Below are 21,878 nucleotides of genomic sequence, written 5' to 3'. Positions count from 1 at the left end.
TTATACTTTATTGTCATAGATGTGCTACATACACGAAATGTGTTCTCTGCATTTAACCCCTCCCTGAGAAGCAGTGGGCAGCAACGGTGTAGCACCCAGAGAGCAGTTACAATCAGTTCCATTTTTAGTATTCATTATATATACCTTTGACATGATCTGACGTATCTGTTACACAATGTGACACAGAGGTTGGACAAAACAGTGAACTATCACCTTGAATGGACTATTCCTGTAATAAGTAGTGGAGAGTAGAAGAACAAAGTGACGTAGCTGAAACAACTGACCGACTCCGCTGCTGCTGTGATAAACACACACTGTGGAGCAGTGTTTGTCGGACTCAATTTTCAATTGCCAAATACAAATATATTCTTTAAACATAAATGAAATCCTTCAAACACTAAAATCTTTGCTATAGGTCATCATTAAACCCAAAGTGTTCGCATATAAGACAATTTGACTTTTCTTGCTTGTTTACCAAGTGTTTTTGCTGCGTTTCTCCTGCCATATAAAAAAGACCGCTAGCAACAACATTCCTCGTGTTGGCCAGCAGGCTAGCTTTAGCTTTAGCTTTGAGAGGGGCAGGGCGGAGAAGCTATCAAGCGTATGAATTAAACTACTCAAAGTTATAATTAATAATAGGTGTGCCAAGCTTTATTCTTTGTAGATATCCGAAATCGTGGAAGTTTGTTATATTTAGCAAATAAAACATACCGGTATGTAAAATAAATTAATATATAAATATTTTCTTCTTTTTTTAATAATCATTTTTTCTTGATTATGTTATTTTTGTAATCACTGAATGTAATAATCGTAATCAAATTTCGATGCAGAGCCTTACAAACCAGGGGAGAAGAGGATGAAGGGAGAACTGGCACAATTATTGTGCACATCTTTCCCCTGTATGCTCACTACTCTACTCTAGCTTCCTCCCACAGGTGTGTGTGTGTGTGTGTGTGTGTGTGGTGTGTGTGTGTGTGTGTGGTGTGGTGTGTGTGTGTGTGTGTGTGTGTGTGTGTGTGTGTGTGTGTGTGTGTGTGTGTGTGTGTGTGTGTGTGTGTGTGTGTGTGTGTGTGTGTGTGTGTGTGGTGTGTGTGTGCGTGTGTGTGTGTGTGTGTGTGTGTGTGTATAGATGAACAGATGATTATTGGATGAATGGACTTCTTTGGTGAAAGTAAAAATGAACTTCCTAGATAAGCAACTTTAATCTAAAGAAATTAAACATAAGGTCATTATAGTTAACTTTTTATCTGATTAGTTTGTCACGAGATGAACGAGGAAGGAGGTTGTGTTTTTAGACACCTAATTATCGCCACTAATTTACGCTTAATGGTATTGAGGTCTACAATCACGTGTCAGATCTACTGTACACAAAGTCCTCAATCCATCCATAGTAGTTCTGTGTTGCTCCTAATAATAATAATAAACCATGAAACTGATATTTGTTCTCCCGTCTTTCCTTTTACAGTAAATGGAGCAGTGGCACGTGCAGCGCTTGTCAACAACCTGAAAATCCATCTGATTCACACGTGGATCACAGTGGGAGATAAGTGGCAAAAGGGCTGCCAAGAGTGAGAGAGGCGGGTAATACGCAGACATGTAATTACATATCTATCCAGTAACAAACAAATGCTTCAACAGAAAGTCAATATAGGGTCTATTTCTCATGGCTTCTCTAACATAACCAAGTGCAACCTCCAAAATGTCTGATTCTAAATGTTTTATCGTGGACTCTAATATCCTTACTGGTCTGAAGCACATGCAGCACGGTCTTTATTCATTATTATATCACTAAACCTTTTAAAAATATGAGAAAGCAGGTAGCAAGTAAAGGTAGCTTCTATCACAGATAAAGGTGACTGAAATATTTCAAGGTGCAATATACTGCATTCATGAATTTTGGGGTGTTCTCACAGATCGTGCACTACACATGGCAAAAAGCAGGGTGCACTATCGACCAACGGTGCGCAAAAATTTCAGTGCCAAATAACTCTTGGATTGAAGGAAATTTGCTATAATCTCCATGATAAAACATGGCACAATAATAATGGCTAAATAATCTAGACTTTAGGTGTCAACGGTGCCTAGGCCTGGCCTGGGTTGCCAGTGTGAGTGCACCCTTAGCATTCAATGTGATCTCTAGACTCATTAGCAAGAGTTGTGCATGCAGAGTTCTTTTAACAAAATGAGTGGGTGATTGAAAAAAGATACTGGACATTGCAAAATAAAATAGTTATTTTATGAATCCAGCTGCAATGGACTGGCGCCCTGTCCAGGGTGGACCCCCGCCAAGCGCCCTGTGTGAGACGGAGATAGGCACGACAGACCCCGCAACCCTGAAATAGGACAAATCGGGTCTGAAATTGGATAGATGGATCCTAGACACACTTCAGCCAAAACCACTGGGTTTAGTTCAGGGCTGCACTGGGACAATCTCACATTATCAGCGACACCATGTAGAAGCTGATCTTCCGTCAGGGATGCTCAACATGTGGCTCTTTATGTCTTCATTTTAATTATTATTCCCCCAGAAAACCTTAAAAGGGCAAAACTTTTTAAGCCCTTTTACGTATTTCCTTTGTCCTATTTTTGCCCCTTTTGACACTTTTTTCAGACTTTAGCTACTTTTTGCCAATAAATATCCCTTTTTCATATTTATTTGTCTATTTTTGCTAGTTCATTTTGACACTTTTATCCACTTTTTGTTTTATTGGCCACTTTTCATCTAAATAAGCTAACTTTTGCCGAATAAATACCACTTGTTTTCCTTGTTTCCCTACATTTTGCCTCTTTTCGTTCCACATTTTTGCCACGTTAGCCCATTTAAGCTACCCTTTACCATTACATACCACCTGGTTCCTCTTTATTTGTCCATTTTTTGGCCACTCTTGACTGGACTGCTTTTGGCCCATTTTAGTAATTTTTCACTCTTTTCTTGCCATGTTTTTGTCACTTTTGGACCATTTTTGGCCACTTGTTACTTTGTCTGCCTCCACTCGAAGTGGGCCGACGGCCCACCAGGACGATGCCTGGTATGCCAGATGGCCAGTCCACTCCTGGTTTAGTTACTGTTTAATTGAACCTATTTTAACTCATCTATTTATTACCTAGGCAGAGACCAATAAACAGGAATCAAGGGGGAAATCTATGCAACAGATTGAGTGGAGCTTAGTGCACCATGTCACAGAGCAGAACAAGGATGGATAACTCCTAATTACCTGACCATTAACCTCACTAGTTTATCATAGAACAATAATGCATCTGAAGGTGTTTTGTTCAGAGCTCATAAAGTTTTATAAGAGCATCAATAACAAGAAATGGACTGTGTTCGTACAACATACTCAGTTACAAGGGAACACATAAAGAGTTGAACTGGAATTTGATGGGAAAAAACACGATGACTTTGCTGTGGAAATATCGTGGGTTGAACGTCTGTGACACATAACACTGCATTGTCCAGTACTACTACACACACACTGAGTCTTGATTCCGACTCCTCCTCCAAGCATTCTTTCCCAGAATTCCACTAGACGTGGGTGGGTTCATTGGTATCAAAGGCACAAGTGGAATCATGTTCATGAAAACAACATTTGTACATTTGTGCTCTGCATTTGAATGAGGTCTCAATAATGGAATTGAACTCAAAGGCGGTGATTAAAAAAAAAAGTTTGAATCGATTTCCCTAAACATAGCATTTGTGGCTACAGTACATACAGAATATGCAAATGTATAGGACCCCATGAGAACCTGGGGGCCCCAAAAGTGAGTTCCAGCAAAAAGCCATAAATAGAGATCTACTAGAATTTATTATGCTTATAATTTCTCTAGCTGGGTTTCCATTACATTTCCATTATTTCGCAAACTAAAAGCGACATTTCTAAATATCAACAAAGAATGATTGCCATGTTTTCTCGGAGAGGAGTGGTCATGTGTCCAGGTATATCACATTCTGTGACATGTGTATTTGACATTTCAATGTCGAAACCTCTGAAATTCCTGTAGCCCTATTACAGTAGCTGCTCAAATGTAAAAGATTGTAGCAGTTTGTTGACCATTTAGTGGATTACGTATCACACCCTTGGGGCCACAAACAGCATTTTGCGTCGAGCTCTCACAAATCTATCAACTGGTCTGGTTGGGATATGTAAGATAAATAAATGGGAGATGAAGGTTAGAGACATCAAAAACAGTCAGAAATGATTGATATAAGTAATAAAATATTACAAACCAGTTAACAGGATTTCAAAACAGAATGCAACACAATAGCACAGAAAAAAAAGACAACCCAGACAGCCTGAGGTCTGATATCCTTTGCATGTTAACGGGCAGACAGTGAACAGGTGAGCTGGGCTGTTAGATATCCAGTGACTTACATGAGCAAGAAACCAAAGAGGGGAGAGAGTTGAAGCATGACGAGGTCTTATACCAGCGTTACAACTAAGGGTGTCCCAATCCCGTATTGATATCGGATATTGTACAATATCAGCAAATAACAAGTATCGGGTTATATCGACCTGCATCTAAAATCTCAGATAAAAGCACTCCGATACAAAATTAGTTTTTTTTTTAGGTTATTTTTATAAGCATATTTTCTAATTGAAAACATGCTTATCTACACTACACAATACAAAATAAGTAATAAATGTATAAATAACCCATGCTGATATGGGATAAATATCGGTATCGGTAGGAAGCAATATTGGCATCATATCAAGGATGAAAAAGTTGTATCAGGACACTGTGATTAAAACCATTAAACAAGTCTATCATGTGTTATACAGGTCAGCCGGCTCCCCAGGAGTTAAAATAAAAAGCACAGCTCTAATATCCAAACAGTATTTTGGACGTTGTAATTCAGTGCCAAACAAATCGCTACACATAGTGCAAAGTGCTAATCTCATTTAGATGATTTCAAATAAAGCCTCGGGCTTTAACATCTACACTGGCATTTGAGTATCGGACTTTCTAAATATAGAAGGTAGTTTGAAGCCCAAAAGATGCCAAATAAAACTCGACAGCTCTCTGCTAACCTTTCATTAATTAAATGAATCTTTAAGCGCTTTCTTTATTTGAAGACTAGCTCCAAAGAACAAAGATCTTAGGATTTTCTAACCTCAGAGCAAGATATATACGTTAATACAAACCTGAAAAAAACCAACTGCATTTATTCCACGTTGTCTTTGTGAACTTCAGACATTTCCAAAGTTTGGTCTGTGATTTGGTCAAATGTTCTGGTGCAAAACATTGAAGTTAAGTTGCTATCAGTACGGTGTATTGGTAGGTGACGTCACCTAACATGCCTCATAGAATGTGAGCTCCTCCCTCTCCAACTATCTAACATCTAAAACAACACTACGGTTTAATATAGAATATATAGTATACTTTATTGCCATATATGTAAATGCAAACTGCACTACTTTTTCTGCTGCCGATCGTGTTGGGAGTCACTGCTTGGAGCCACGGCCATTGTTTACACACATCAGCTGTTAGCACTCCATGCTAATGCTACACCAATCTATGCAGTGAGACCCGACATCGCTTGTCAACTGAGGAGGAAACGATGAGGCTGTTTACGGATTCATGGCTTACAACGCTAACAACGTACTCAGTTGTGGAATTGGACGCTTCCAACTTTTACAAGGTGATGGACGACAAAGAGCGGTAAGCGGAAAGGAGAAAGTCTGGCTATGTTTGTGTGCGAAAAGGAGGAGCTACTGCTGTTGCTGCTCTGGTTCTGAAGCAATGCGCACACACTCTAAATTACTGCACGTTGTTTGATTGCGTCATACGCTACTATTCAGCCTTGCTTTTAACTCACTAAACCAAAGGCCGAATGTTGCTTTGCAATATTCGGCCGAATATATTCGGTGGTCGAATATTCGGTGCATCTCTAATTTTTTTAGCTTTGTGAGGGCCCATTAGCAACACATCATTTGGCAGAGGTGTAAAGAGTACTGATATATCCTACTCAAGAAGAAGTACTGTTACTTAATTGAAATTGTACTGAAGTACAAATACAAGTAAGTCACACATAAAATACAAGTAAAAGGTAGCTGAATTAAATAGTACTCAATGTAAAAGTTACTAGTTACTTTCCCCCCCCCCCCCCCCCATGTTTATTTTTGTTCTTATTCTTAAAAAGGAAGATAAATGAAATATTTGGGTTAGGGTTATAACCCCGGTTCTATGAGTAACATGAGTGAGATGTCTCACTATGGGATGCAACCTTTGTCTGCATTCCTCAGAAGCATTTATTTCAATCTGCCAATCCTGATTGGCAAGTGAAGCACTCAGGGGAGACCCACCTTCTATAAAAGGAGGACGCGGACAGACGCGCACCATTTAAAATAAGCACCTCTTCTCCTTGTTCGAGCAAGAAGGGTGGGATTTGGCGTTTGTTTTCACTCATTACTCATAGAACCAGGGTTATATACATAACCCAAAGTTCAATTTCATAATATTTTGTGAGATGTCTCACTATGGGTTATGGGAACTCTAAACTATGCAGACATGCTTATCGAGCGGTACCAACCCCCAGGGCAGAAGTCTCATCACATCACGACAGCAAAACCGCCCGTGCCGTAGGGCGGAAACGTCCAGCATGTAAAAACGGACAAACGTGAGGGGCAAGGTCCAACTCACCGCCGCACAGATGTCCTGAACAGACACTCCCCTGAGCAAAGCTCAGGATGTGGCAAGACCCCGAGTCGAGTGTGCATGCAGACCCGTAGGCGGCTGCAGACCCTGACACGAATAAGCCAAAGCAATAGCCTCCATCACCCAGTGTGACAGGCGTTGCTTAGTAACAAGCTTCCCTTTGTGGGGATTGGCCCAGGAGATGAACAGCTGATCACTCCTCCTGAGGTCCTTCGTCATATCCAAAAAAGTGCGGATCGCACGAACTGGACATAACACATTCGGCCGCTGCTCACCCTGGGAGGAAGAAAAGGCCAAAAGGTCAATGGGAGACCACAAGCCCACAACATTCGGCACAAAAGCCAGGTTGGGTTTCAGGATGAACCGAGAATGCATGGATGTCACCGACCCTCTTGGCGGAAGCCAGAGCCAGTAACAAGACAACCTTTAGAGAGGCATACTTCAGGCCCACCTCCTCCAGTGGTTCGAAATGAGGATGTTTAAGTACCTCCAAAACAAACACCAAATCCCACGGTGGCACCAGAGATCTGGACACGGGGAGGAGTCTACGTGCCCCCTTCATAAACCAGCAGATCAGCGGGTGCTGACTGGCCAACTTATCCCCAAAGCCAACATGACAGGTGGTGATCGCCGCCAAATACACCTTCACAGTGGAAAGGGCTTTGTTTTTATCAATCAGGTCCTGCAGAAAAGACAAAATCTCTCCCATCGGGCACTGAAAAGGGATGTGGTTCCCCTGGAGGCACCACCGCTTAAATAGCCTCGACCTAGAGTCATAAAAAGATCTAGTGGAGGGGGCTCGAGCACTCTGTATGGTGAAATCACACTCTGTGATAATCCCACGCCTGACAGATTGAGCCACTCAGGGACCAAGCCCACAGCGCCAGATGGCCTGGATGCGGGTGGAAAAATGTGCACCGTGTGACAGCAGGTCCTCGCGTAGCGGGAGCTGCCAGGGATGTGCACACAGCAGCTGGTAAATTTCCGCCAGCCAATGCATGGCCGTCGACAGTGAAGCCACCAGGAGCAGTGTCACCAAACATGCGCTAGTACGTCTACGCCGAGGGGAGCCTCCGTGCTGCGCAGGGAGAAGAACATAGCGCACTGTGCATTTTCTCCCCCTGCGAACAGGTCCACCTTGGCCCGCCCGTAACGGGGCCCACAGCTGCTGCATCCACAGCATCCATTCCCCATAAAGCGGCGCGCCCCTGGATAACAGGTCGTCGCCCTCAGCGAGAGGAGACGCCCAATACTCCACAGGATCAGTCTGCATGCCAGTGACAGCAATCGACAAGAGTGCAACCCGCCCTGACGGTTGATGTCCACCACCGCTGTGGTATTGTCCGTCCTCACCAGGACATGATGTCCCCTGAGAGACGGAAGGAAGTGGATCAGCAAGAGGAACATCGCTGACAGCTCCAAGTAATTTATGTGAGAGCGCTGGAGGACTGCATTCCAGCGACCCCTCACGGCCCCGCCCTTGTAGGTCCCACCCCAGCCTGTTAAGATGGCGTCTATGGAGACCACCTTCCTGGATGTAACGATGCCCATAGGCACCCCGTCCATCAGGAAGCCCGGGGCACGCCAGTGGCGCAGAGCTGCGCCGCAACCAAAACCCTCCTTGCACCATGAAGCACAGGATCAAGCCCATGTGAGGCCACCCACAGTAGGAAATTCCTCATGTGAAGGCGATCAAGACAGATCATGAGAATGGCCGAAGCCATCAATCCGAGTAAACAAAGACACGGACACGTCTGCCCGAAAAAATCTGAAACAAGCCCCAAACGTCTTCACCCGCTCCAGTGATACGGTACTGAGCGCAGGGAAAGACCCAGGAAAATTATTTCCTGTATAGGGAACAACACGCTCTTTCCTGCACTCACCACAAATCCCAGATTTGACAGGTGATCCAGCAGAATGCGCATGTGCACCCTGGCCTCTACCTCCGATCGTGCCAAAAGCAGCCAATTGTCCAGGTACGTAGCCAGACGAACGCCCCGCCTCCTCAGCGGAGCAATCGCAGCATCCATGCAGCGCACAAACACCCTCGAGCTCAAAGAGAGGTTGAATGGGAGAACGCGATACTCGTAACACACCCCCCAGAAAGCAAACCGCAGGCACTTTCTGTGAGGGGGATATATTGGAACGTGGAAATACGCATCTTTGAGGTCAACAGACGTGAACCAATCGCTCTGTCGCACCAGACACAGTAGGGAGGAATGCGTGAGCATCCTGATGGTGTATTTCCTGAGGCACTTGTTCAGGGCCTGAAGGTCTGGGATGGGACGGATCCCGGACCCCCCTCGATTGGGGACCAGAAGGTCTCGCTGCTTTAAACCACGGACCCTGGGGAGCAGCCTGAGGGAAAGTACTTTGTCGCACCGGTGGAGACGTGAGCGGGGGTTTCCTGGGAAGGCAGAGGCGGAGAGCCTCGTTGTCTCTCTTTTTCTCATCGCAGCGCCACTGCATCGAAGACAAAGCGAAGCCGAAAATCCCTTGTGGAACAACGGGGGCATCCAGGATGACACTTTTCTCTGTCAGACAGTTTGGCCAGGTCGAGCCAGCGGGCCCGCTCCTGGATAACCATGTTACCCATCATCTTCCCCATGGCCTGCAAAGAGCAGCGCTGGGTGCGGAGGCACACATCGGCAACCTTGGATATCTCCTGCAACGTCACCGGGTCTTGAGACAGGGAAAAATCCTCACAGAGTTCGGCCTGATAGGCAGTGAGGAGAGAGAGAACCTTCAGCGCCCTGACTGAGAGAGCAGCGGCCGCATATGTCCTAGCAGACAGGTCCGACTGGAGAAGGTCCGCTCTGGACCGTAACACGGGCCTCCAAAGGGACACAAAATGAGACATCTCACGAAATATTATGAAATAGAACATGCAAAGTTGGAACTTCATTTATTTTCCACAAAGGCATCTGTATAAAATAATAATTCTCAATCTCTAAGTATAGCTACATTTATGAACTCTACAACAGAGAAAATAACCAGCGTTCAATGCTGTTTTGGTGCCATGCATTACGTTTAATCTGATTGGTCGTCTATGATGGGATGCATTTGATTGTTGTGTGGTTATTTCATTAATTGTAGTTTCATAATGTCCGTTGATCATTTTAAAACACATGATTATTTACTCAGTGACGGTTGGGTGTAGAAATGTAATGAATTACTTTACTTCTTTTAAAATGTACTTAAGTACAACTGATTTAGAAATATACTCAAAAAAGTAAAAGTACACAAAAGCAACTTAATTACAGTTACATGAGTACTTGTAATCAGTTACTTTCACATTTGCCGTTTGGTTTGGATAATTATTTTGAATCTGATGTTTTTGGGGTTTTTTTAGTTTGGCTGCAAACCTTCTTTGACGTCACAAAAGCACTAATATGTTCAAACATGATTTCAAATACTCCCATCCATCCATGTGTTTTCTACATCGGGGTCTCTACAATGCTGCCGCTGTCCTGATTGATTAAAAAGTCTGCTTCCTTTCCTGTTTCTAATTTCACTCACATTCATTTCTCAGAATAAAAATGTTAAGACTTAACACCCTGCTTACACCATTAAATATACAAATGAGATGTAAACCCAGCCTTCACACTTGCATTATTCTGTGAACAAATCTGTGTGAGTCATAGACTGCATTAGCAGAAAAAAATGCAAATCACAGGGAATGTTTAGTCAAAGTCAAAGTCAGCTTTATTGTCAATTCCTTTGCATGCACAAACAAGGGAATCGAGAAGATGTTTCTCACTTCCCACGGTGCTCAGGCACAACAGAAAAGACATTCCTATACTAAAGGTAGACATACAATTTTTACAACAGATAAAACATTTACCAATACCAAATACTAAAACTAATACTAATATATAAATACAGTGTGTAGGTGGGAGTAGCAGCATGAGTTCCTATATAGTTTGTTATTGTGGTAACCCGAGGGTAAGGAAGCACGCACACTTGTTTTCCTTTAGTGTCGTTTAATCACCTTATTAGTAACACGCTGCATACTACTAACATTCCGGGAGTGTTTACACAGGAAGTGCCCGACAGGAAACACACGCACTGAACACACAGGTTCCGGGGTGCACGATATGTAAATCAGTGAAACTATTCCGGTCTGTAACACTTCTCCCCCTTTAAGTCAACACAAATACAAGGCCATCACAAACAAAACACACTTTATATTTTTGCCCTGTAAACCACAGAAAATATAATTCCTTTCAAGTAACTAAAATTCACATTGCACTTCCGCAATTTCTTTTTACCATAGTATCAAAACATCCTGTGCAGCAGAAAACCTTCTTTTTTTTTTATAACAACAGGTATAACACATATTGTATAGCAGAACACTATTTCTTTTTTTTTTTCCTTTTTTTTTTTTTTTTTTTTTTAATTAACACTCCAGCCTTTTAGGTGGTTTGTGCTGCCTTTTTGACCTTCTTAGTGTGTCAGTGGAGTCCACAGATGGAGAGACATACTGAGCTCCACTGGGAGGATTTGAAGCAGAGGCAGGCTCAGGTGAAACAGATTCAGGCGAGGCAGGTTTCTCAGACAGTCCAACAGGGGGCAGTAACAGTCCATCAGTGCACACAGGTGCCACACAGTCCATAGAGCTGCTCCCATCGTTTTTGTTTGAGACACTCCGAGACCCCTCCCCTCCTGCAACAGAGCGAACACGTACGTGATCCTGGTGCCTGCGAACCTGCCTGCCATCCAACAAGTCCACAACAAAAGAAACTGGCCCCGACTTGCTGCGGATTATACCCGGCAACCAGGGCGAGCCAGTTGCAAAGTTCTTAACATAAACACAATCACGCTGCTTGAAAAACCATGTTCTTGCATGTTGATCCCGCCTCAGTGTTTGATCTTCCTGTGATCTGGCAACCTTTGCTCCCACATCCGGGCGTAGCAGGTCCAGATGCGATTTGGGCTTCCTCTTCAGCAGCATCTCTGCTGGAGACAGACCAGTGGTCGTGTGTGGGGTAATCCGATACTGGAACAAGAAACGTGCCAGCTTAATTTCCAGCGAGTGCCCTGTCATCTTCCGCAGTCCACTCTTAAGCGTCTCCACAGCACGTTCTGCTAAGCCGTTGGACGCAGGGTGGTAAGGCGCCGTGCGGATGTGTCGGATCCCATTTTTCTCCACGAACTCTCTGAAAACTTCACTGGTAAAAGTGGGCCCATTGTCGCTGACAATTGTATCTGGCAACCCGTGGGTAGCAAAGATGCTTCTGAGCAGGTCAGTGGTAACTGGGGCTGTGATGTTTGACATAATGTGCGCTTCCAACCACTTTGAATGAGCGTCCATCAACACCAGAAACATGTGACCCATGAACGGACCAGCGAAGTCTAGGTGCAGCCTGGACCATGGACGGGTTGGCCACTCCCATGGGTGGAGCGGTGCAGGTGCGGGCATTTTCTGATTAGTTTGACACTGCAAACATGTCTTTACCTTTTCTTCCAACGCGACGTCCATCCCCGGCCACCACACAAAGGACCTGGCCAGGCTTTTCATCCTCGATACCCCGGGGTGGGCTTCATGCAGCATCTCCATTACCGGAGCCCGACCCGGCGGTGGGATGATCACCCTGGATCCCCAGAGGATGCACCCACCCATCACGCTCAGCTCCAGCTGACGCTTGACATAGGGTTTATATTCCTCCTGTTCAACAGATCCCGGCCAGCCCTGTAACAGCCATCTTTGTATTTGTGACAACACAGGGTCTCTGTCAGTCCATTGTTTTATTTGTTTTGCTGTCACAGGGGAGTTAGACAGTCTGTCTAACAAAAACACTGTCTCTGGAAGCAGGCCCGTTTGGCTTGGGGTTTCTGGAAGAGGAAGACGGCTAAATGCGTCCGCATTTGCATTTTCACTTCCTGCTTTGTATTCTATGCGATACTGATACGCTGACAATGTTAATGCCCAACGTTGCACCCTCGCTGACGCCATAGGTGAAATACCTTTAGTCTCACTAAACAGACCCATTAAAGGCTTATGGTCTGTAAATATGGTAAAAGGGCGTCCATACAGGTACTGGTGGAATCGTTTTACAGCAAAAACTACAGCTAGCCCTTCCTTCTCTAGCTGTGAGTACCCTTTTTCTGCTGCTGTGAGAGTGCGTGACACGTACCCGATAGGTTTTTCATCCCCATCCTCCACACGATGGGAAAGAACCGCCCCTACGCCGTAGGGCGATGCATCGCAGGACAGGACCACTTCTTTGTCTGGATCAAAGTGTACGAGTAGAGGCGCTGAGTGCAACAGTTCTTTGACGTGTTGAAACGCTACCTCTTGAGCCTGCTGCCATTTCCACGAACAGTCTTTATGCAGCAGCTGATAGAGGGGGGCGAGCACAGTAGAGAGTTCAGGTAAAAACTTCCCATAATAGTTCACTAAGCCCAAGAATGACCTGAGCTCTGCTACATTCTTTGGACTAGGAGCCTCCTTAATTGCTCTCACTTTCTCTGTCATGGGGGAAAGCCCCTGAGCTGAAATCCTGTGACCCAGGTAGGTAACACTTGGAGCCTGGAAAACACACTTACTGCGCTTTAAACGCAGCCCTGCCATCTCCATTCTTTTTAGCACCTGGTCGAGATTTTGCAGATGCTCCTCCTCCGTTTTACCTGTCACCAAGATGTCGTCAAGGTAGACAGCTACGTGTGGAATGTTCTGTAGGAGATTGTCCATGGTGCGTTGAAAGATGGCTGGGCTGGATGCTACACCAAAAACAAGACGGTTATACTTAAACAGTCCTTTATGGGTGTTAATGGTGACATATTGTTTTGAATCCTCATCCAGCAGCAGCTGTTGGTATGCATGGCTCATGTCTAACTTTGTAAATGTTTTTCCCCCTGCCAGCGTGGCAAACAAATCTTCAACTTTTGGCAAAGGGTAAGTATCGAGCTGCGAGGCTTGGTTTATTGTAAGTTTGTAATCACCACATAGACGCACTTGTCCATCTTCTTTCAGCACCGGCACAATCGGTGCTGCCCAGTTAGAGAACTCCACCGGTTCAATAACACCTAATTTTTGCAGTCTGTCCAATTCAGCTTCCACCTTAGCCTTCATTGCGTATGGCACAGTCCGTGGTTTACAAAAACGTGGCTGTGCATTTGTGTCCACGCTCAACTTCACTGTTGTGCCACGGAGGGTGCCAAGTTCATCTTTAAACACGTCTGTATACTTTACTAGGATGTCTCCAATCACCCTCACATGCATGATTTTACCCCAGTTTAGGCTGATTTTCTGTAGGAGGTCTCGTCCCAGCAGACTTGGCCCCTCTCCCATTACTACTATCAGTTTGACTTTAGCTTCCTGGCCCTCATACACTACATCCACATCTATAGCCCCAAGTAGAGGAATGCACTCACCGGTGTACTGTCTCAGTTTGATGTTAGCTTTCCTCAGAGCAGGTGCTTTACCAGGGCACCACAACTTGGAGTATGTAGCTTGGCTTATAACTGAAACTGAGGCGCCTGTGTCCACCTCCATCTCCAGCTCTGTCCCATTTAACTGCAGCGTTGCACAGATCGGGTCTGCCCGGGGTTCACTGAGGACAATCATATTAAACATGTTATATGAACACTGCTCCTCGGGCCCCTCACTTTGCAGGTGATGAGTCTTCATTTTGTGATTTGACTTTCCCCACTCCTTTTTCCATGGCTTTTTAGGACCTCTGCACTTCTTGGCTATGTGTCCTTTTTTTTTACAGTTATGGCAAACAGCATCTTTAAAACCACAGTCGTTAGCAAGGTGTGCGCCCCCACACCGGTAACACTCCACTGACTTAAACGGCTTGCCTTTGTTGTCATTACTCAGACGGTGAACGGCACTCTGCTGCGCACTGGCGTTAGCTGTTTGAATGTCTTTAGAGTTATTAGCTGCTGTTTCCATGGCCTGGGCAATATCTAATGCTTTCTTGAAAGACAGTGTGGCTTCACCTAACAATCTGCGCTGCATGCCGTCATCATTAATCCCACAGACTAACCTGTCCCGCAGCATGTCGTCAAGCACTGGTCCAAACTCACAGAATTCCGACAGTTGTCTCAGCTCAGCCACGAATGCAGCAACTGACACTCCTGCTCTGCGTGAATGTGTGTGGAATTTGAAGCGCTGAACGATCACCGACGGCTTCGGGTTGTGATGTTCCTGCACCAGCGTCACCAGCTCTCTGAAGCTTAGGTCCCCAGGCTTCCGTGGCGTAGCCAAATTGCGTATCAGCCTGTACGTCTTAGCCCCGCACACACTCAGGAGGATCGACCTCTTCCTCCCCTCCTCAACAATGTCATTTGCCAGGAAAAAGTGTTCAAGTCTCTCGACATACTCAATCCAGTCTCCGTCCCGCTCGACAAACTCACTGAGCGCGCCGACGGTAGCCATGTTGCAAACTAAAGTTGACGGAAACGTCCTCCTCGACACCAAAAAAAAAAAAACTCACGCCGTCATTGGCACTTTAATCCTCGTCGCCAATAAGTGTGGTAACCCGAGGGTAAGGAAGCACGCACACTTGTTTTCCTTTAGTGTCGTTTAATCACCTTATTAGTAACACGCTGCATACTACTAACATTCCGGGAGTGTTTACACAGGAAGTGCCCGACAGGAAACACACGCACTGAACACACAGGTTCCGGGGTGCACGATATGTAAATCAGTGAAACTATTCCGGTCTGTAACAGTTATGATAGTGCAAAGGCAAAACGGTCTTGGCGGCATAAAAAAAAAAAAAATTCTGTATATACAGTAGTAGTGCAAGAGTGATAGTACAAAGAGCAGTCAGTAAAACAGTAATAAATAACAGCATTTTCAATCTTTTTGCTATTTTGGTGGGGGGGGGAGGATTCAGCTGGTGGATGTGACTGAGGTGACAGAGGGGAGAGAGTTCAGCTTCCTGACAGCTTGGTGGATGAAGCTGTTGGTGAGTCTGGTGGAGCGGGCACGGAGGCTCCTATACCTTCTCCCAGAAGGCAGGATGCTGAACAGACTATGTGCGGGATGGCTAGCGTCTCTCACAATCGAGGTAGCTTTTCTGGTGAGGCGGGTGATGTATGTGTCTTGCAAGGAGGGGAGTGGGGCACCAATGATCTTGCCTGCTGTGTTCACTATGCGTTGTAGTGCTTTCTTGCTGTGTTCAGTGCAGCTCCCACCCCACACAGTGATACAGCTAGACAGGATGCTTTCGATGGTGCCCCGGTAGAATGTGCACATGATGGGTGGGGGAGCTTTCGCTCGTTTCAGTTTGTGGAGGAAGTAGAGGCGCCGTTGGGCTTTCTTCTCCAGTGATGCAGTGTTGGTGGTCCAGGAGAGGTCCTCACTGATATCCACCCCCAAGAATTTGGTGCAGGGGTGTAGGGGTCCAACTGATCCATCTGTCTGTCGCTTTTTCTCTTGATTTTCCTATTTTTGGGGGACCAGATTTATATTCTGCTTAGATTAGAGCAGGGTTTCTCAAATGGGGGTATGTGATGGCATTAAGGGGGTACTTGAGATAGAGTGAGAGGAAAATTAACAAATGAAAGCATTAAAAATATAGGGTTTTATAATGTTTACTTTGTTAAAAATGATAAACTCACAAAAACACACAAAATAAGGGAAAAATATCCTGAATAATAAAAAGAACAGACAAACAACAAAATACACAAAAAGGACACCAAAAACACACACACTAAGTAAGAGAGACAAATCCTTACCATTACCAGCAACACACAAAATGACAACAAAAAGCACAGAAGATGACAAAATACACAAAAATAACAGAAACATGCAAAATGACACCAAAAATACACACACAGTTAGAAAAATTTAAATAGTACCAACAACACAAAAAAACGACAACAAAAACACACAAAATAAGAGAAAAATAAACTGAATTATAAAAGGAACAGAAACAACAAAATGACACCAAAAACACCCAAAATGATAAAAAATTATATTGATTAGAACATGAACTGAAAATACAAGAGGAAATGACCGTAAATGATAAAAAAGTTTGAGAACCACTGGATTACAGAATGAATCAGGGAATTAGGGGTGAATATTGGCAAGGATATTGCAATATGATACGTATCACAATACGATACATTGTGATATTCTACCCAGTTATCAAAATTAAACGTAATCAAGTTGCTGTATATGTTCATCAGAAGATAATTCAGAGGACAAATTGAGTCAAAACTATTTGCTTCAAAACATCTTATTTATTATTAGTGTTTTTGCACATTTTCACTGAAAAAAAGAAAATACAGTGTTACACACTGCCATCATAAAATAAAGTGCAACAAGTTTCTTTTCACTGAAACTACTGTGTAGAAGTCTCAAAGTAACTGTTACGACCCCCTCTAGGATGTGAGGTCAAGGCTTGAGGAGCCGCAACATAAACAAGACGCCACAGAGAAATCAAATGTCTATCAAAAGTATTTATTAACAAAATTATGAAACTATCAACAGAACAAACTAAAGGGACTGGAGACCCTGGACAAAGTAGGGAAGACACTGGGCCAACCCTATACAGGGCCATCGTCCCAGCGTCCACCCTCTAAACTACAAAGAAATACAAAGACTAAAACTACCAGAAATCTCCAGTCCAAACTAAAATAACAAACATCTCCAGTGGGGAGCTGAAGAACTCTCCCCACATGTCTGCTGCTGGTCAGTTGTTGTGCCTCCCGCTTTCTGGTCCTCTCAGCCCTTTATAAGCTCCTCCTCCTTCTCCTACCTGATTACTGATGTGAGTCAGGTGTGTTAGGAGAGAAGAGGAAGAATGACGTCATTGTAACAACTGTAAGTGAGAACGTTAAGGATAAAACACCCCGAGTTACTGATAATGCACAGAAAAAAGAAAAAATCATTTATCCTATTATATCAGTTTAAACAGTGATCTGAACAGATTATATGAAAATAAAATGCCTGTGCATACATAAATATTGCATCACACACTGTCATCATAAAATCAAGGGCATCAAGCAACCATTGCAACACATTGAAAGCATTATAACCACTGAAATATTGCACAAATACACAAAAATGCTGAATAAATATCAAAAAAATAAAAGACAAATTTTAAATGATTTCAAATCGGCACCCAAAAAAATTGCGATATATTGTGAAATGGATTTTTTTCACACCCCTACAGGGAATCAGGCTTTTGGAAGTGGTAAGTGTTGAGAATATAAGGTTAGGAAGGGAAGAGTAAAAAAGATCAAAGTGTGTGAGTGTGAGTGTGCTTGTGTATTTTTAAACTTGTAAATTGATCTGAGGGTGACAGGAAATTGCTGGAGTAGATGGAAGGGGAAAGCAATGTGACATGGGACAGGTGCGCAGCACTGAGGGTGAGGGTGGGTGAACGGAGAGATGGGTGGATGATGGATGGAGAGAAGCAGAGGGGGTGGCGACGGAGGCTACTGTCAACACGCTGTCGCTTGAGGTTAGGAGGGACAGGAACCGTTAGCACAGGATTAGCAGGCGTGCCAACTTTGGCCCATAACCTCTAGCCTTTTATTTCCACGGCCCAAAAGTTGTGGTGGGAACTGGGACAGGGGCACTCTATACTAAGCCCATGTTCAACCATTAAAGCAGATTTATTGTGTCCAGCTATTCAGTGAATAACTTTGTGACACATGTTGGTGAAGCTGAACATAGGTGAGCTTTAAAATGCCCAAAAGTTTGGGTAGCCATGCCAGCAGAGCTATTATCACATGCATAGGAGCTTTTCCAAGCTACTTCCTGGCTTTGCTGTTCTATTTTTGAAACCAAGAGAAAAAATCCCACACACTGGCAACTTTAGCCGCTAACTGGAGGGTGTCATTATTAGTGAGCAAGTGGAATCGCTTCAAAAACTGAACATTGTGTTTATCCTGCCAAAGGAGTAATTTGATTGTTCATTTGCTTTTGTTTTTTCATCATGTAACAGGTTAATATCTGGATTTTTACTTATTTGTGGCGTTCCACTAGCTTAGGTGTGAGTGCAACCAAATCTCACTGCAGCACTTGCTATGTTAATGTGAATGAGGCAGCATGCTATCACTCTAGCTAAAATAAAAGCAATATTTCTAAAAGTTGACAAAGTATAATTGCGCTTTGAACGCGTTTCCATTGAAGGTTGTTTTGAGGAGGAGCCTCGTAACTCCCGTGAAATCTCATGCAGCCAGACTTCGCTGCAGAAAGACGGACGCTCCAAACCTCCTTAGAACACTCTTTATTCCTTTGTTGTTTCACGTCTAATGTGGCACTAATATTTTTTAACTCTAATGCTAAGAAATGTCCCGGTCTCCTCTTCTGTTTACACGTACCGCGTCATGTTTTCTCAGAGAGAAGTGGTCATGTGACCAGGTACGGCATGTTCTATGACATGTATTTGCGGAAAACCGATTTCCATAGCATCAAAACGTCGGAAATTCCTCCTCATTAAAGTGATATTTGAGTGTTTTTTCAAAATTCAAGTGTTTCCATTACGTTTTTATTGCTCTATTTAGATTTTGCACATTTCCAAAAGGTAATGGAAACACAGCTACTGTTAGCAATTTAATTTTATGCATACAGTACTAAGCATGATTTACTAACAGTCCATTTCATGGGATTTAGCTTTTAGCAGTTACTAATATCAACCTCTGAAAACATCGATTGATATTCGAAAAGAGAGAATTATTGTTATCTCTCAGTACAGATGTTGTGGATTTAAACCACACTGTTAGCCTGTTGTCATGTTAGCTCTACAGTTTGGCTAGGTCAGTTTGCCAAGTCATAAAATTTAAAGTTTTCCTTTCAAAACAATGTTAGTATTCGTAAAATACTGTTGACATTGCAAAGAATATATAAGAAATTACATACGGGTATATGTGCAGTTACCTTGTTACCCAGTTACTTGTATTTCTTGGAGTTAAACTGTTGTACATAAGGTTTTTTTAGTTTCATGCAGGATAGAGAATTAAACTAAAGTCTATCAATCTGGTATGAACATTGGTATTGATATTATCAATATTTTTTTTTAATCGATCTGCCCATTCCTAAAATTTAGCAAAAATTGTGAAAATCACATCAAGTTATTATACATTGAAGTTGTAGGCTTGTAGTTTTCAAAGATATAATTTTAAAGAGAATCACTTCAATTTGAGCCATAAAAATTTAAATATTTTTTTAGGGGTGTCCCGATCCAATATCGGTCCAATATCAGCCTGAAAACAAATATCAGATTCAAATATCAGATTTTTTTTTTTTTTTTATTCAATTGTAAAATTCTGTAGATATTATGTTGATGGTTAAAATGTAACAAATTGGTTAATAATAAATGGGTGTGTTTTTTTTCTTCCCTACTGTTGCTGACTATTGTTCTCTGTTTGAGTGACATCACTTTATCAAACATTCCACACTATAAAATAAGCATTTTTTTTTTTTTTTTTTAATTAAAAAAAATTGTATGATTCATGCTGATATCGTATTGGATCAAAATCGGTATCGGCTGATACGCAACTCTGCAATATCTGTATCATGTCGGAAATGAAAAAGTTGTATATTTTTTTGTAACATTGGGATTGAAAAGCTTTACAGACTTAAACTGAACTGGTTTGTCGGGGTTCTTAGATCCAATACTGAAGGGCTTCTATCCATCAGGCATTCGATGTAATAGAGCTTCATTAGATTTAAAAACTCCCACAGTGACACATGTAGGTACTGACAGAAGGATTATTGGTCTTATTGTACTCGTTTCGTGCAATGTTATAGTGAAAAATCACTTGCAGAATACAGTTTGTGCAGATGTTTTGGGAGTGTTTACAGCTCAATTTAATGTAAGAAAAAGAAGGGGAAAAAAATCCCCCAATTCTAATACGAACCCCTGTCAACTCAAACACTGCTGCCCATTTACCTAAAGGCACACCATTAATCTAATCACAGCCAGGCAACCTGACAACCCCCACGCTGATCCAACCATATGTGTTTTTAAACCTCTTTAATGTCCATGCTATGACAGTGGCCATGAAGGAACTGATGGGGTCTGCCAAGCCCATCGAGATGCCTATCTAAAGTTAGCCCTGGTAGTTTCCTGTGCCCTTTAATTCTTGGCCTCCAAGCCTGTGAAAGGCCAGCCAGCAGACAGGAAGAACAACCATGAGAGCCCCAGGGGTGCTCGTCATGCTGTGCATACCACAGGGGCTTTCTGTCAATCATGGTCCTGCCATGACATCACAGCTTCCAACAGGAATGGACTGGGACAAAAATTCATCCCAGGCATTTTGTATCCAGACCAGCCCACTACATTATCAGAGACACCATGTACGTAGAAGTCGTTATTAGGTCAGTGATTCTCAACATGTGGCTTTTTATGTCTTCATTTCAATTATTACTACCCTAGAAAACCTTAAAAGGAGAATACTCTTTAACCCCTTTTTACCCATTTCCTTTGGACATTTTTCAACTTCCTTTGTCCCATTTTTCAAAAACTTCGGACACTTTTTTCAGACTTTAGCTGCCTTTCGAATTATTTTGTTTATTTTTGCAAGTTTACTTTGACACTAATTTTTTGGTCACTCTTGACTGCTTTTGGCATATTTTAGTTTACTTTACACTCTTTCCTTGCCACGTTTTTGCCACTTTTGGACCATTTTTGGCCACTTGTTACCATGACTGCCTCCAAAAAAAAAAAACGTAGCAGACCGGCCCGGCCCACAATGGGTCGACGGCGCTCCGGGACGATGCCCCGTATGCCAGATGGCCAGTCCTTCCCTGGCTTCCAACACTTCTCAAGCTTGGTGTTTTCTGGGTCTAGGATTGAGTCCAACTATCTGGACTTGTGAGAAGATCTGTTTCTCCAGTATCAGGTTCACAGATTTTATTTCTGCAGGAATCTAATTCAGAAACATCTGAACAACTACAGATTAGAGAGGCTCGAGTGGTGCTACGCTGTTCTTATTGAACTCATGAGATTCTAAACTATCTTGGTTAATGGTAGAGGACAAATATCATGAGACTTGTCAAGTAACATCAGGAAAGCTACTTGTCCCAAAGACAAAAAGTGAATATATGAAAACAACTGTTACCTATAGAGGAGCTGTTTAGAGATGATGCTTCAAGGTTATTTTATTTTGTCTTTTGAGGTAAAGACCACATAAACACAATACAGTAAAATACAAAATGTGCACCCAAACAAATAGGAAGACAACAAAAAACAAACACCCAATCACATCTGTCAGCCAGAACTGGCCCACCAGCAATAAAATCCAACCCAGCA

The 21,878-nt window shown here is 43.1% G+C and overlaps 1 protein-coding gene across 1 annotated transcript; it reads right to left on the bottom strand.

The window, feature by feature from the left end:
- Positions 1-11,053: 11,053 nt before the first annotated feature.
- On the bottom strand, positions 11,054-15,040 carry LOC114464309 (uncharacterized protein K02A2.6-like). Its single transcript, XM_028448345.1, has one exon. It carries the CDS (start codon positions 15,038-15,040, stop codon positions 11,054-11,056), a length of 3,987 nt encoding a protein of 1,328 aa, XP_028304146.1.
- Between the last annotated feature and the right edge of the window lie 6,838 nt (positions 15,041-21,878).

Source organism: Gouania willdenowi, chromosome 6, assembly GCF_900634775.1.
Source record: "Gouania willdenowi chromosome 6, fGouWil2.1, whole genome shotgun sequence".
NCBI lineage: Eukaryota > Metazoa > Chordata > Actinopteri > Blenniiformes > Gobiesocidae > Gouania > Gouania willdenowi.
This window is presented reverse-complemented; position numbering and strand designations above follow the sequence as displayed.

Bases quoted from the DNA above. Each gene is read 5' to 3' on its own strand.
- LOC114464309 (XM_028448345.1), bottom strand. From the start codon at position 15,040: ATGGCTACCGTCGGCGCGCTCAGTGAGTTTGTCGAGCGGGACGGAGAC.